The sequence below is a fragment of the Prinia subflava genome, chromosome 4 (genome assembly GCF_021018805.1).
Source record: "Prinia subflava isolate CZ2003 ecotype Zambia chromosome 4, Cam_Psub_1.2, whole genome shotgun sequence".
NCBI classification, from domain to species: Eukaryota; Metazoa; Chordata; class Aves; order Passeriformes; family Cisticolidae; genus Prinia; species Prinia subflava.
This window is the reverse complement of record NC_086250.1, coordinates 60,530,132-60,546,971: the sequence shown is the minus strand read 5'-3', so window position 1 is coordinate 60,546,971 and position 16,840 is coordinate 60,530,132. Positions and strand designations below refer to the sequence as shown.

The window sequence follows — 16,840 nt, the reverse complement described above, 5'->3', positions numbered from 1 at the left end:
CTCTTTCCCACCTCATAACCCTCACTTCTCATCTTCTTTCTCTCTCCCAGCTTAAGACCAGTGCATTGTCACACACTCCCATCTGTTGATTTTTTCCTTGGAACCAGGATTCTTTAATCTTTTGAAAGATGTTTCATCTTCCTCATATTCTGCACTTTACCTGATTATCCAGAAGACCTTTTTTTTCAGAAGTGCATTTTTTTGCTCCAAAGCACCTGAATAAAGTTGCAAATCATCTTGAAAACCAAAGAATTACAAACCCCCCCTCTTTTTTTGACCTGTTCATTTGCTCTAAAATTAATCTTCCCTCTATTTTGAAAACTCCCTGGTTGTATTCTTGCTAGTGTTGCCTTGACCTCTCTTCAGCTAGTTGTTTTATATTCCCAGGAAGCCCATTCCTGACCTCCTTGCAGTGTAAGTGCTGCTGTTGCTAGATTTGCTAGTGAATTTCTGCCTTGCTCACCTTTTCCTAATTCACTTGTTTCTAACCAGTTCTTTTTTTTTTTTTTTATTTCTACTTGATTTTCAACCTCTTTTGGGCTTTCTTTTAATGCTGGCTGCCCTTTCACTTTATGCCTCACAGCCTGGCAGGTTGAATCTGAGAACCACAGAAGTCCACTTGGAGGAATATAAGAAATGAGGGGTCTAAGGAAAGTAATTAGACATACTGGGAGTGACTCAAGGAAGAAGAAAGAGCCAGAGTCCTTTCTGCTCACCTTACTCCACCCATATGAGCTGCCCTCCACACTCCCCTTCCTGTGTGCTATGCTTGGCTCTCCCCTCATCTCCATGGTCACCTTTACAGTCTCCTCACAACATGCTTGAACCATGAGGCTTAACAGGAACTACCTGAAAGCCCTGGAGACGTATTTAGAGGAAAAGCAGAAATGAACTACTCCATGGATATTCACTTAGCACCTGAAACAATCACCTATAGCATTTCCAGGTGAAGTTGGGGGCAGGGAGGCATTTCAAGCACATGTACATTCTGGATGCCTTTCCCATACGTGTCTCCTATATCTCTCTATAGTGTCTGTATCATAAATAATGTCTGATTTATGGTTATGGACTTTGAATCTTTGCTGAAAGTAGATCTGTGTACATTGTCGGAAAGAGGATCAAAACAAAGAAGCTGAGAAATATATTTATTGGAAGAAAAAACACTTCAAGTCATACCAAAACTTCCTCCCCACCAAACCCCAGCCTAAGAAGAAAAGAAAGAAAATAAAGGATAAATTTGTGACTTCTGAGTTCTGGAGAAAGCTTGGCTATCCAGAGCATAGGATGGAATCAGTCCTGTCACTCAAAGAAGATACTAAACAAATTTAGAAATGTATCTGAAAGACTTGAAAACTTATCCCAGATGTTTCTATAGTTTTTTTCAAGACTTAAAGAAACAGGCTTATAATGGGATAGATTATACATTACAACGAAAAGGAGGAAATAAAGCTAGAAGCAGTTTTTCTGTGTTCTGGTATTTAGTAGAAGATCGCTGTACAAGACATCACATTGTACAAGCCTGATTCATGCCTGTGCATGCAGACCTCATCTCTGTGAGGTGTCCAGTCAGATCAAAACTTCTTTGTGAACTCAGGAAGGGGTGGGCAAACACCAGGTAGATAAAGAGTCAGGTTAGAATTTTTGACAATATAAATATATTTACATTATTATCAGTATAACTAGGTCATTTGAGAATGAGATTTTCCATACACTTTTTCCTAACATGAAGTCTAGGCACACATTTCCTGGCACAAGGAAGATGAGCTTCCTTAGTACTACAAGTTGTGTTCCCAGATGACACTGTGTGGCCACATCCACTTTAAACCATTGCAAGGTCCTAGAAGCACTTAAAAATAGCTGCAAATTAGCCATCAAATGAGTATTCCTCATGATTCCTCAAATCAGTATGTGATATGTAGGTGTGGTTCCGTTCCAATCAGTAGGCTTTGCTGATGCATCTTTTCTAGGTCCATTGTGTCAGCAGAATTCTCTGGGCCACATAGGTACCATAGCCCAAGGTGGGAATGCAGCAGGCACAGGCAATGCCTGTCCTGGTGTTAAACTGGCTGCTCATGTTCAGAATGTTCAATTAATGTGCTCATGCTACACAAAACACAGAAGCAAGGGACAGAACTTTCTGAGCTAATGTCAGCTGTCAGTGGGACAACCACAGAGAGTCATGCAGAAACATCTAGAGATGCCAGCTTAGATCACAAATCAGTCAGGATTCTCCACAGCTGTGTTAAATCTGAGTCTCAAAATTCTGCCTCTTAGCAGAGCTGCTAAGTTTGTGCAGAGGTGTTGAGAATCAACTAGATGAATCCCTGAACAATCTGATTTAATTAAGCCTGCTTTGAGCAGGATATTTGACTAGATGACCTCCAGAGGTCCCTTCAAGACTAAATTATTCTATGAGTCAATTCTAATGCACCTATATTGCATCCAGTTCCAGTATTAATGTCATTTCTCTCCTATGGTCTACGAAATAACACTAGGACTGTTCTTAGCTAAAAAAAGAAATAAAAATGTTGGTTGTATTGTGGGCTAGCAAGTTAAAAATGCCTAATCTAAGGGAACCAGAGCACATCTATGGGGGTCCATGCTGTTCCTAGACAGCTGCAGCAAAACTGCATCATGTATAGATTTCACCATGTACAGATTTCATCATGTACAAACTTCATCATGTACACATGCCTCACCTCCAAGTATGTAGTATGTGTGGTGTGAGTGATTCTCTGGTAGTCAGAAAAATAAGAAAACTTCAGATTCCTTAGTTTGGGTAAAAAAATCATGAATATTTGATTCTGGTGTGTGACGAGAGCACTTCATTGCCAGAGTGGTGAAAGCACCACGGTATTTCCAGATTTAAAACATACTAGATTCTCTTCATAATGCTTCATTGAACAAGATGATTATAGTGAAAGGACAATTAATGACTGTTTTCCCAAGTACAGACCAGGACTGTGAATGAAGTGTCAACAAGGAGCAGTTCCCTGACAAGCAAACAAGCTGACGGTGTTTGGGAACTCCCTTAGAGACACAGGTCCTTTGTTTCATTTCTCACTGCACAACATGAAAAAGAGGAAGAATTTAGGTGGGGGAAACATGCTGTGATCTTCCTTCAGTTTGCATCCTGGGAACATGAAGGACAGGGTCGTAAAGACAATGAAGAGCATGCTCCTGTTCCTAATTTTGCTGGGAGTAGTATCTGGTAAGAACATGACTTCATTATGCTGCTAAAATTAGAACACTGTTGGCTGTTATACTTTCTCTAGGGAACTTTATAATACATATTTAGGGATCAGACACAGATGGGAAAAATCATGTAACAATTATTTTCCTATTGAAATAGATTGGGCTCTGTGGTTACAGCAGTATAATGAAGAGAATATGACTCTTTGCTAAAATGCTTTGTTGGATGAGGATCATTTCTAATAGCCATTGCTCAGTGTGACAGCACTGGAGTGGGAAAAGAGGTCAGCCCTACAAGAAACAATAACTAGTAGTTATACTCCAGTGTCCTCCTTTCAAATATCAATAACATTTCTCTTTGATAAAGTAAAACAAGCAACCAAACAGGACCAATCAGAAAGAAATTTGTGGACAATACCAGTAATATAACATCACTAACTTTGATCAGTGTAAATACATGGGAGATTTGATAATATGAGTATTTGCACATTAGCAACTTAGTAGATCTTCAAACTGTCTGAAGTCTGTGTGGCACATAAAGCACTGGTGTTTCTGTAAGCTACTTGCTCAGGTAGGGTCATGTTCCTCTCAAGGAACTGTAGGAATTCTGCCATCCTTCAGAAACCAGTCAGTATTCAGTGGTTTTCCTGATGTTCGCAAACCTCTGATTAGGCCATTGCCTGCCACTTTCAGCTTTCTTTGAAAAATATTGTTTTTCTAACCTGCATGGTTGTGGATAGAGAAAATTTTGAAGATGTTACTCAAACACACTCTAAAGATGAGCACATCACAGATAAATAAGTCTTAAATATACATAAACTTCTCCAAACTAATCTCATTATTGCTTTGTCTTGGATTCATCATTTGTCCATGATTGTTATTGATAAATCTGATAAATAATATGTTAAATTGCTTCAGAAATATTTTGTTCTGTAAAGTAAAGAGGTAAAAAAGGAATTGTGAATATGGAAGGAGAGTTTTTGTAAAATTGGTTGGAAAAATAAGAAGTCATTTAGATGTAGCACCTAAAATTTCAATTAAAAATAAAGAGCAAGAAGTAAGAACTCTTGATTTAGAAAGACAAATTCTGAATAAAAAGCCGATGAAATCTTTGGAGAATATACAAAAATAGCAACTCCTTTCTACATTTCTAAATACTGTAAATTATTTCATTATTTTTATAAATGGTTTCCATTAATAAATTGAGGCTTGATGAGTAAGCTGAATTCATCAAGTCCTGTCCACAGGAGATTACAGTCGAAGTTCAGCTCCACTTATGGAAATGTATCTCCAGAAGCCCCTCTCAGCCCAGCCTCATTTGCATGGGTGATTTTTGTTGATGATGTTTTCCAGAACTTGTAATAACAGCAATAAAAACTTAGTCCTTCACTGTATCTTGCTTCTGCTGACATAAATCAGTAACAGCTTAGCTGAACTCAGTCCTACCGTGGTGTCAGAATTGACCTGTTCAGATCAACTCCTTCAGGCAGCTCCCACCTCAGTCTCCCACATTCCAGCCTGTATCTGTAAAGTATCTCCAATGCCATATTTTCAATAAATGCCAGAGTAATCCCAGCTGGATTAGTGACCCATGAACCTGCTGTACCTGCAGTGTGGGAGCATGAGAATCTCCATGCAGCTGTGGAGGCTGCAGCAATGGTCTCAGACTAGTTCCTGTAGCAGCTTTTCACCTTGCAGCTCTGCAGAAAAAACAAAAACAAAACAAAACCAACCAACCAACCAAACAAACACAAAATCCCACCCCACAAAAACAAACAAAAAAAACCACCTCATGGGGCTTTTACTACAGTAATTGCTGGTGTATGAAGAGCCTGTCCAGACCCATGAGTGGGCAACATTTGTCTCCCTCTTGGCACAGAGTGTGTAAGAAGTTCAGCTGAGAACAGGCAGCTTTCTTGGAGGGTGTTTTGGACGAGCCAGTGAAGTATCCCCAAGCAACATTCAGCCCTGCCATAGTCTGGTGTTGAGTTACATTGCTGGTTCAGGGATGTGAAATAACTGAAGTGTTTCAGGATATCAAAAGCAGTCTTGATTTATGTTTTCTAGACACTCTTCATAAGATGAAGCACAACAGGCCTTTGTCAAAAAATACCAAAAACTAGAAGCTAAATGACAGAGACAGCAAAAAGTTTGGTTTGGGGTGTCCAAAGGACAAACAAGGAGCTTGTGCAAGTCTGTTGAATGCTTTACCAGTATGTGCAGCTTCCATGCAGTTTTGAACTATAGTGTGCTTTTGTGGGCCTGTACCTTCTCCAAAGGCTCCAGGTTGCTCTTCCTCGCTCAAAGCAGGAGACATGACAGCAGCAGCCCTGAAATTGTTACTAACTCACACTACTCAAGAGCCAGGCTTGCACAGAGCTGCTGTAGAAAGAATTAGAAGCAGGAAACTTGAAGACATAGGTGCTGCAGATAGTGTAGTCCACAAAAAAATCTGTTTTTTAGTATCTGTGTCTGTGTGATTCAAGGTACTTTTTGAGGTAACAGTGAACAGAGGTACTAATTAGTACAGGAGACAAAATAGAAATATTTTTGACTTCTTTGCTTCTGTATAAAGACATATATGTAGGCAAATGATGCAGTAAAATAATACTTTAGCAATAGCCACTCTAAATGACAACACTGTAGGACTGAATTACAGAAAAGATGGATTCTTTTGCCATTAACACTGGATTTACTACCACACAACGCCCCCGATCATAGGTAAAAAGAGAGTCAGGGCATTTTGTGTTCCTTAATGGGAGCTCTTGACAAAAGCTATGTTCTTGTTAGCTCAAGATTCCCAGAAGTAATTTTATGCTCATTTTCACCCTGCAGGAAGAAGAACCCAGTTGCTTGAGGGCTTACCTGCAACAAGCACTGTTGAAGAAAACTCAGCAGCTGGTGTTTCAGTCTATAGCTTTAATGTGACTGTTTCTCCATTGGCTTCTGGTGTTGCAGTTCTCCCTACCATAGTAAATTCAAATCCACTCACAGAAGCTTTTGACATTGAATCAAAAGGAGGTCTTGAATTCAGGGTGAGTTTTAAGTTTAACTTGAGTAATTTTCAGCTGTAGGCTGATGTTTCCTGGATTACTGAGCACTGACAGTGCAGTGTCTCATCTTTTAATCAGAAAAGAATTTTAAATGCAGACTGTGGTAGTATTCAAAAATTCTGTAATAGTTATGACAGATGAATAGCAATAGTAATTACAATTTTTAATTGCATCTAGGAAAAATGACTTATCAGAATAATTCCATTGATTCTGTGATAGAAAAAATGTGATCGTTAGAAAATAAGAGGTGAAGAAGAACATGGAGGATCTGCTTCTGTTTTGAGGTTTAATCCCTAGTTTTTCAGCTTAATATGTATGAATTCACTGTGAAATGAAAGTGCCTTAGTTAAACCACGTACAGCTTCTGTTTGGCCAATCTCACCAAGAATTAAAATTAATTTGTCTCACTTCCAAAATAAATGAAGCTGAATCAGATCAAAGTAATTTTTAATTCTAAACAAAGGCTGTGATACATAAGGGAGTTATCTTTGAGGTAAGAAGTTATCACCCTTCCACACATCTGTGACCTGTCTTTCTCCATTGCACGCTCTTGTCCTATGGCAAATTTCCATTACTTCAGGCTGTTTTTCACTGTTGAATAAATTAGCAAGTATTAGCTCACATTTGTCATGGGCAATGAGTGTTCAGATACATGATAACTTGTCATCCCATTGCAACTTGCTTCTATGTCTGAGCCTGAACAGTGACACTGAAGAGTGGCTTTGATAGAGATAGAAATGATGCAGAGTCTTAAAAAGGTGATTTGAATATCCTTTTCTGGGTGTTTCCAGGGAAGTTCAGGTTTTCACAGAACTGATATAACAGCTCTTTTCTTGTTCTCTTTGCTGGTGTTTCTGGGAGAAAATTTGGGAAAAGTAAGACTGTGGCCCTGGGTGGTATTGGCTCATGGATTTGATGTGCCTGTGGGGAGCTGCTGTGGCTCCCATGCTCCAGCCTCCCAGCAGAGTACAGAACTAACCTGTGCCAGTCTGATGGCTCTTTACCCTCCCCAGCCAGGTCAGTGAGATGGTAAAAAAACCTCTCAAAAAAGCCCTCTTTCATGTGTGAAGCATAGGGTGGGACTGTACAAATACCTGGACTGGGTCAGCTGAAGGGATCATAGAATCATAGAATTATAGAATATGTTGAGTTGGAAGAGTTCCTTCAGGGTTATCTACTCCAGCTCCTGGTTCTACATAGGACACCCCAAGAATCACCCCATGTGCCTGAGAGTATTGTCCAGTTGCTTCTTTACCTCTGCCAGCTTGGTGCTGTGACCACTTGCCTGTTCTAGGCAAGTTTCACCTTCTGGGTGAAAAACATTTGCCTGACATCTAACTTAAACCTCCCTGAACTCTGCTTCATGTGCTTTCCTTGACTCGTGTGTAACAATCAGAAGGAATGGATACATCCCTTAAACTGGCTTTGCTGACAGAGAATCCATAAAGTAGGACTCCCTTCCTAAGCTTTGTTTTGGCATTTTCAATTAAAGTAATCCCTTCTGCTGCAAAACAAAACATAATTCCTTTTTATACCTGCTTGCTCCTACCCCATACCATCTTTATGTTATTACACACGAGAATTTATATTGCTGCTTGTTGAGTGGGACTGAGAAGTTAACCTGGAGGAAAAATAATAGACAAAAGTATTTTTGTTCATGGTAAGGATAATGGAGAAATTCTTGTTCTAGCACAGTGCAGGGTGTCACAAGGATGAAAATGAATGGCCAAAAAAGCTGTAGACTGGAGACTTCTTCTTCCAAAGTGCCAGTTTGTATCCATTTCATACCACAGCCACAGTATCTGAATGGCCTGCGAACCTTCCTATGTTTTGCTTGAACCGTTGCTTTTTTCAACATTTCCTAAGTTACTCGGAGGACTAAACAAAGAGGTTGAGCCAGTGAATATCAGTTATGAAAAAATCTTAAAGCAAGCTACATACAAATTCTGCAAATTAACAGATGAGTGCTAATTACAACTCATAAAGCAAGGATAAACACATGGGTGTTCTATGTTAATTTATTTGATGAAGACTGCTACTTTTAGTTACTTATGCTATGTTGTACCAGATCTGTACAATATTTCACAAAAATGATGTGATCTAAAACCAGACATCTCAGCTCTATCTACTGCTATTAAATCTTTGCTAAGATATAGAAAAAAAGCAGTATTTCATGAATGAATTGTGAGATTAGCTATGTACCTGCTAGGACAGGCTCTTCAGTATTTATGAAGCACATTTAGTCCTGTTGCAGCAGCAGAAAGCAATATCATATTTCTTGATACATTTTGAAACTACTGAGAAAGTAACAGTTTCTGAGATCTCAGTCCTGTCCATCCCTCCTCACCTTACTCCTGTTTGAAGGTTCTCAATAGCAGATGTGTGGAATGCATGAAAAATTGCTGTTTCCTGAAACTACCTGGGTTCTCTTGGTGGTGCTCTCTGAATGTATTGGTGGTGGAGCGGGGAGCAGTGAAATTCTCATGTGGAACGAGTGATAGATAGTTTAGAGCTGACTCTAGATCCCCTTTCATGAAGCCTGCAGCTGCTTCAAGTGTGTGCAGTCCTGCCTTTATCAGTAAGCTTTGCTCCCACTTGAAGCAAAGGCAAATAGTGGCTCACAGCCTCTGCTGTTCCCAAGAAGGTTCAAAAGCAACATAGAAAGAGATCATTTAAATTCACATCTTCACTTCCAAGGCCTGTATAAAGGAGAGTGGAAGATGTATATTTAGACACATTTAGTCTGGCTGTAGTTACATCACCAATGAAAATATTTGGCTGTGAACTGGGTGGATAATCTCCAGAACATAAATTCTGCTTAGAACTGGACAGTTTAAAATGTTGAATTCATTCTATGTGTTTATGGTATTTAGATCTCCATTAAACATTCATTTTGAACATCAAGTTTTGCACTGTTGTGACAAGCTTTTTAGAATGTTTATTCTGTGTCAGCATCACTTTTATGGGAAACTTGTATCTGTAGAGTATAGGAGGAAAGGAGACCATCCAGGACACAGTTAATTTCTCCTGCACTATTTTAACAAAAAGATCCATGAGATTCCAGACAGCAGCTGTTTTATGTACCAGAAGGCACAAAACATTTGTACTTCTGTTCACTTTCCTCCAACTCTATGTTTATTGTCTCTATTTTGACTTCTGTCTTCTTTGACTTCTGTGCTGACACCACTTTTGTGTTTGTTCTCTGGCCCACAGAACCTCATCTAAACCAAATGATTTATTTTTTGTTCTCCTTCTGCATGCTCTTCAGTCTCCTTTATTCTGCAGTATTGTGAATACTCTGACATGCTGCTTGAAACACACACTCATGAGCCCAAGCAGTTCCCCAGTTCTGCAGCATCCTGCTACTCTGTTCAAATTTCACAGTCTTTTAGACACACCAAAACCTGTCACCTTTTCCTTTCTTGCCCAAGAAAGGAAAGGCCTTGTTTTATTATTGGTTTCAGCAGTGAAGATGGAGGCACATAATTTTCAATATCCTCCTGTTGATCTAGACTCATCCTAAATCCAGAATGATTGTATTTTACATTTTTCCATAGAATGTCAATCTTGTGCTACTACATATTCTGTGTGAAGAGGCAATATGCAGAGGTGAAAGCCTTTGAATAAAATGCCCAAAACAAAATAAAGCAAATCTTGCAAAACTCAAGGCCTACATTATTTTTTCAGTTAGTTCAGCATTTTCCCCAAACAATTCTGGTGTCTGTCTCAGACAATGCACCCATGGAGCTCCTTTTCTTCTGGTTTTCCTGTAAGTCTTCTCCCAGATACAGGTTACACAAGAAGGTTCTGGTAGCTGCTAGACTATATGGTCTCCTGCCTCCACACTCTTTTTTTTCAAGTAAAAGATCTTCCTCCTCATGTTCCTAATTCACAGAAAAAGCAAAGTTGCCCTCCAAAAAGCAAGGCTTCCTCCAAATTCTCAGTCTCATCACACCTTGAATGCTCCTGGGGCATGGTGTGGGAAGGAAAGCTCTTTGCACAGACACATACCTGAGAGATGTAGCCCTGAATTTGAAGACAAAGCATTCCCTGTGTGGCAGGGCAGCTCCTTCCAAGCTGTCTCCTCCTCAAACTGCTCATCACACAAAAGATCTTTGAGATACTCCCTGAAGCCACAACATTGTGATCTCTTCACTCTGCTTCTGTCACATTTTTGCCAATGATGACAAATGTGCCAACAAGTAAAAGATTATCTAAAGCACTCACTCCTTACTGATTGAAAGTGTCCCCTTTATTTGTATTTGTTCATTTGGACTATAAATTTCATCTCTTGCATCATGTGCTAATATTAATCTTTTATTTTCAGGTTATTACCACTGGAAACCCTGTCCTAGATTATGAAACTATGCCAAAGAGCTTTGATTTGCAGATTTTTGTTGAAGATACAACTGGAAGAACTGACCTTAACACATTGACTATTCAAGTAATAGATAAAAATGAACATCCTGTATTTCGAGGAAATGTGGCAATTCAAAGTAAGATAATGGTAGAATCTGAGAAGAACAATGCTTGAAAAGATGACATTAACTTAAAAAAAATTGAGCTCATACAGTGCCTGTAGCTAAAGTAGTCTAGGCATTTTCCTTTAGGAAAACAAGGGAGGAATAGGACACTCTTTTTATCAGAGCTTTTTCTTCCACACAAGGAGTTGGTCTGCTTCATCTCTGGAAATGCCCTTTTATTTTTCTTGAAATTTTGTTTAAAAAATATTTAACCATTTTGAAGAACCTGAAGAATTAAAAGAAAGAATTATACCAATAAATACATATGTTCTTTATAATTAGAAAACTGAAGTTTGCTGGGGTTATAACCATTGAGTATGGGTACATATTTCTATAGTTTGTTGAAAACTGAATTGATTTGGACAAGTAAGATAAATTTCAACAAAAGCATATTTTATGTGCAAGAATTTCTGTGGGAAAACCATAAAAACCTTGCTTTGCAGATGTTTTTATATCTGCATATTGCATTTGTGCCTTCTCATGAGAAATTAAGTTGAGAATCAGTCTTAAGAGTGAGACCTCAGAGATTGTCATCTATGGTGACACAAATGGAAAGAGGCAGAGAGTTCTGTCTCCTACATGGTGCAGTTGATGTTAACCAAGTTTACTTTTAGACCAAGGGCAAAGATGCAAGGGGGAGGAATGTGCAGTAGCCCTAGGAATGAGGCTGGAGAGCCTGGGCTGCAGCTGGGGCCAGTGCAGGCTTTGCACATCGAGCTGCACCTGATGCCAGTGACACTGCCATCAATGGAAAGCATAGGAAATAACTGTCTTACTCTCTGAGAGATCTCATCTTGCTATTTAATAATGAAGAAGACCTGCAAAAATTGTACCAGATGCATCAGAATATAACGATTTGTTTATTATGAGTTCACATGCAGACAGAACTGTTCGTTCTATAAAGTACTGAGAGCCTGTTTGAAGGCTTGCTGTCCTAGCAGCACTGTATGCTGTATGCCTGCATGTGTGTAGGCCAAGCATACTTCAATATTCAGTTGAAAAAAATCTGAAAATACTAAACAGTGATCCCTTTGTGGCAGGTGCTCAGAGCTGGCTGCTAACCTCCAGGTCTGGACTGACCACACTGGAAGAGTGAAGTCAGCTGCAGGCTGCTGACTTCTGCCTGCTGCACAGGGATGGGTGCAGAGCAGCCTGCTCACGTTCAGCCCTCCTCACTGATGCCTTCTGAACACATTGACATCCCTGATTCCATACAATACTTAGTTTGTAAAGCAAATTATCTTCCCCTAGGGAAGAGGCTGTGTCATCTCAGTATAGCTGGTGTCTTGCATATCATGGGTGCCACTGGAATCTAATAATAATTAAATCTGACACTTCCAGGGATCGACACAGCGTGAAACACACTACGTGGGAGCTTGTTACAAACAAAGGCATCAGCTTAACTCTCAGCTAGAGCTGCCATAAATTGGTGAGCACAGATGTCTGATCTGTCTAACTGTGTGGCTTTAGTTAACAGTACCAGCCACAATTAGACACTAATTGCACATTTGCTGTTTACGAAAAAGCATCTCCCTCTCATTAAACTTTGTATTTGTGTTGTTGTCCTCTGGGAACAACTCATTACGCTTCTCTGGGATTCCCACTGCTCTGGTAAGGAGCAGCAGTCAGTAGGGGTCACAGTGGAAATTAATAATCCAGAAAGAGCAGATCCAGCAGACACAAAAGTGCATAAAGCAAATAATGTGATCTAAAGATCTGTTGTCCTGTTAATTGCTCTGCCCAAGGAGAGATAAGCCTGTTGCCAGTAGTCCAGAGTTGGATAGCCCAGCTGTGAAAATCCCTGGCATGGAAAGAAACATACCTTGCACTGAATTATCAGCCTTAGTAAAGCAAACATTTAAGTCAGTGCAGACCATCTGCTGCTTATCTGCCTCACAGGTGTAAAGGAAAAGCAGAATTAAGAGGAAATGCTCTGAGCTCTCCTGACAGGGCACAGGGGGTGGAGAGGAAGAGGACGGTGATGAGGACTTAGCACAGGACTGTGTTCTTCCCATCTGCATGGCAAAAAGATGGGAAGATGTACCCCAAATGCATAATTTACTCCATAACCTGTGAACAGCTCAAGTTAGGCCATAAGGAAAGATCAGTCTTTCCTCTGAAGGGACAATTCATATTGCAGTGGTGGTTGCCTGTTTACAGATATGTAATTGGTTTCTTTTTATCTTTTGAGTATTTGTGATCTTTGTGGTGATTTTGGAATTACACCTGTGAAGCGAGAAGATGCAGCAGGCAGTAATACATCCTGACAGCTTCAGTGCATCAGTCTCTTTGCTGCTGTGTCCTTTACTTTTACCCAGATAACACTGAGTACCCTTCTATCCATGCAGCTGTGACAATCTATGTGTTGGAAGGGACGCCCCCAGGACGCATTTACCAAGTTGATGCAGCTGATCCTGAAAATGAGAGACTCAAAGTAAGTTGTAAACAAAAAACCTCCAGAGATTATATAATCTGCTGTGTCTGAAATGTGAATTGCCATCATCTTTCAACAGCTTCCTTCCTTATCAGAAACACAGGAAAAGGTTTAATCTGGAAAAAAAGAAGCATTCTCAATACTAAACTAAGAAAAACCAGCCTTAATGTTGGGACACAAACTGTATTTTAACTATATTTTAAGTTCTCAACCTTCCAAAATTAGGCAGAATTTGATATAGTTAATGAGAGAGACAGTAGAAATTCTGAATTTAAAATCTAAAAAAGGCTTACAAAATGTTTCTTGTAGATGAGAGTGACTAAAAGTAAATAAAATTTTTAACCTTCTGTCACAGTGTAAATTCTTTTAAATGAGACAGTAAGGAAATCACTTACAAGGCAAATGAATATCAGGTTTTTGACAATCCCAGGACAAACTGTGACTTTTGCTTATGAAAATGTGTTGGCTGAAATGAAAATACTCTTGGTATTCAGAAAAACTGTTGGAAAATGGTAAGTTGGTAGCTGGGGAAAAGTAACTGCATTCAGCTAAGAATTATGTTGTATCTTTGCTTTATTTAGTTTGGCTTTATAAAATACAGTACATTCAAGAACTGAACCTGAAGATGCTACTTTGGTGTTTAGTGTTGTTCAAGAAAGTGATTAACTTGAAGTCTGTCCTCAGTCCTTGCCCAGTCACACTGAGCTGGTGAGGAGGGAAGCAGAGCTGTGGGGGTTTAGCTCTGCTTTGTGTTCCAAAGCAATGGCAGTGAGTTCCACGTGCCTTCTAACCCCTGGCACATCTGAGACATAAGAAGCTGCCAATAAAGAAAACCTCTTACATCCTTGGACAGATCTGCTCAGTGGCTTTTGCAGGTTATTTGCATGGTGCATCACCCTCTGTAACTTTCCCTGTTTTACAAGGCAAGGAATGAATGAATGGAGGTATGCTTAAAGATAAAAAGACTAATTTCTTGTTCTCTTCATTTCAGTATTCACTGCTCCCTGCAACAGTGCCATTCTCAATCAGGGAAAGTGGAGCCATTTTTTCCACAAAAGAATTTGATTATGAGAAAGATCCCCATTGGTGAGAATGTATTCTATTCCCATGGCCTATTAGCTTATAGTATTCAGATAAATGTTTGCTGACATACACAGAATGATTCCTGTTCTGTTTTTCTTATTTAACAGTTACTTTTTAAATATAACAGTGACAGATCCAGATGGACTCAACTCAACTAAAACAGTGACTATAAATATAATTAACATCAATGATGAAAGGCCTTACTTTACCACGTGAGTAAAAATTTTCCCTTGCACTCCAAATGTAGGTGTTTTCTCAGGTTTACTGGTTTGGCACCAGTGGGAGGATTTAAAATAAGGGCAAATAATTATGACAACAAAATACTACTGGAAAAAGTATTTTAATTTTGTTATGATTCCTATTCTTATACTGGATATCTTTCATAATGTCCCTCATTTATTCTTACTTGTATTTTTAATAGTTTAAAGTTTTTCCGGGCTCTGTCTTCACGCTAAGAATAGCCAAACAAGCTTGTTTTACTTGTTAGCATTTACAGAGGTTAAAGCTATGCAAAGATCTGTGGACAAGTTCAGACAAGGAGCTTAACTTCACCCAGTGTGAATACAGTCATACAGAGTTTGCTCCTTGTGCAGGTGTGCATTTCACCATAATTGTGTTTATTCATGCAGAAATGTCTAGACATAAAGAGGTCTTCCTTTTGATCAGTCTTCCTCTTCCCAGACACGCTTGTAAACAATCCCGGGTGATCTTTGAAACATTGTTGTCTCTTACTGTGTCATAAGCAGGAAACTGTGTCACAACACACAAGTCAGAAATAGCTTTTGAAGACTAATAGAGTCAGGATATATTGAAAATTTGGGAAAATGGGAAAAAATATGCATGTGCTACAAGCAAGCCGCTTTGCTGTGGAAAGCACAATGGATGGTTGTTTCTGAAGCAGGAGCTTGGCAGTTATTACAGTTGATCTGACTATGTTGTTGATTTATCTTTGTCACTTGTATGAGACACTGATGGGATTCAAGGCATTGTCACTGTGTCTCCTGATCGTGAGACTCTACAAGGCCCCTGCTGAGAATATTTATGACAGCTCCTCTCCTGCCATCTCTGCAAAAGTGAAGTCAGGATGGCAGCTGGGGCCATGCCAGGAGGTTCCAGCCACTTGTTTGGAACAATCTTCTGGAGGCTGTCTTCACCCAGAGCAATGCATGGCTCCTGGGCTGAGGCTAATGATCTGGACTTTGATGGATAAAGGGGTGAAGAATCTGAAGAAACAAAAGAATTAAGTGTTAGAAATAGGCATGAATTTTTGTTGATGTATTGTCCTGGTTTAGGGCAAATTTGGAAGGAAACCTCTGAATAGGGTCCTCCTGAAAAGCAAACTCAAAAGGCCCTTCCCCCAGCCGGTCCAGGAAAAAAACTTCTTTGGAAAAAAGTGAAGAAAACCTATTTATTTAACAAAAAACATGCCAACAAGCATAAAGAATGAATAATATGAAACAATAAAACCTCTTGCTGCTCTGAAGAGAGATGGCAAACCTGAGAAAATCCTTGCTGTGGGTGGCTCAACTCTCAGTTTTTATCAGTCCCAGTCCCTCTGGAGGCCCAGGCCCGGTGGGCTGCAGGTGGCAGCCCTCGGTGCTGCTCTGGGGTTTTCAGTCCAGAGCAGATTCAAAGAGTCCCAAGGAAAAGGAAAAAAAAAAAAAAGTCTGGGGAACTTTTCTATCCTAGCTAGCTAAACTAACTAAAAAGCAAAAAAGATCTCTGTCCCAGCCACCGGTCTGTGCCTCAGCCGAACACAGTCCGGAGAGGAACGTGCAGGAGTGAGAGCTGTTTGCAAAACAAACTTGGTGCTTCTTCTTTCCCTGCTTTGCTCTCAGAGCCAGTCTCAAAGGCACAGAGCTCAATATACAGCACAAACAGAACAGACAATTGGGGATACAAGCATCATAAAGTTACCCTAGGACAATGTTGATGTTGTTATTGCTACCTACTTAGTACTTGAACTTCACATCTGCAATAAAGAAGAATATTAATAGCTCATTCCATGTTACTGTACTTCTGCAGGCAGGAGGAATCCTCTTCCCAGTGCCAGTGTCAGCACATTGTGTTCTAGACTGATTATTGCCTCCTAGTGTTGCCATTTCTGTGTATCCTTGTGTCTGGAATGCTAAAAGAGCTCTTTTAAATATTTATCTACTTGTTTGAATTAGTGAAAGCTGCAGTGACTTGAGACTCTGTAACACCTAAGTTCTAAGACTCATATAGTACAAATACAGCCTGGTATTTGTGTGAATCTTCTCCCTTTTAGGTTGACACTACAGATCATAAAGAGCAGCTCAGCTTGTAAAGAATTTTAGATTAAATTGCACTTCATGATCTGTCCTTAATATATGTCCTGACCCCTGCTACAATGTGAGCTGCATGCTAGAGCTAAGTAATTCCTGACATGGTAATAATTAGTGCTAGGGTAAGAGCTGGGGAAACTTGAGGAGTTAGCAAACCTCCTTTATTTTACCCAAATCATAGCTGTCAAGAACAGAGTTTCAAAGGGTCTTTTTAATTGTTCCCATAGTACATGCAAGCACATCTGGTTC

At 39.7% G+C, this 16,840-nt stretch overlaps 1 protein-coding gene across 3 annotated transcripts in view; it reads left to right on the top strand.

Moving 5' to 3' along the window:
• The first annotated feature begins 2,993 nt into the window (after window positions 1-2,993).
• The window catches only part of CDHR3 (cadherin related family member 3), a 34,553-nt gene continuing 20,706 nt past the window's right edge, over window positions 2,994-16,840 (top strand). Inside the window, exons 1-6 of one of the 3 annotated variants that reach the window (XM_063396885.1) lie at window positions 2,994-3,211; window positions 6,028-6,227; window positions 10,573-10,741; window positions 13,117-13,202; window positions 14,194-14,288; window positions 14,393-14,497. In XM_063396885.1, the coding sequence (XP_063252955.1) occupies window positions 3,142-3,211; window positions 6,028-6,227; window positions 10,573-10,741; window positions 13,117-13,202; window positions 14,194-14,288; window positions 14,393-14,497 (725 nt within the window). In that variant the 5' untranslated portion in view covers window positions 2,994-3,141. The remainder of the gene's footprint in view (window positions 3,212-6,027; window positions 6,228-10,572; window positions 10,742-13,116; window positions 13,203-14,193; window positions 14,289-14,392; window positions 14,498-16,840) is intronic. The other 2 variants (XM_063396884.1, XM_063396883.1) reach the window with 2 other exon arrangements.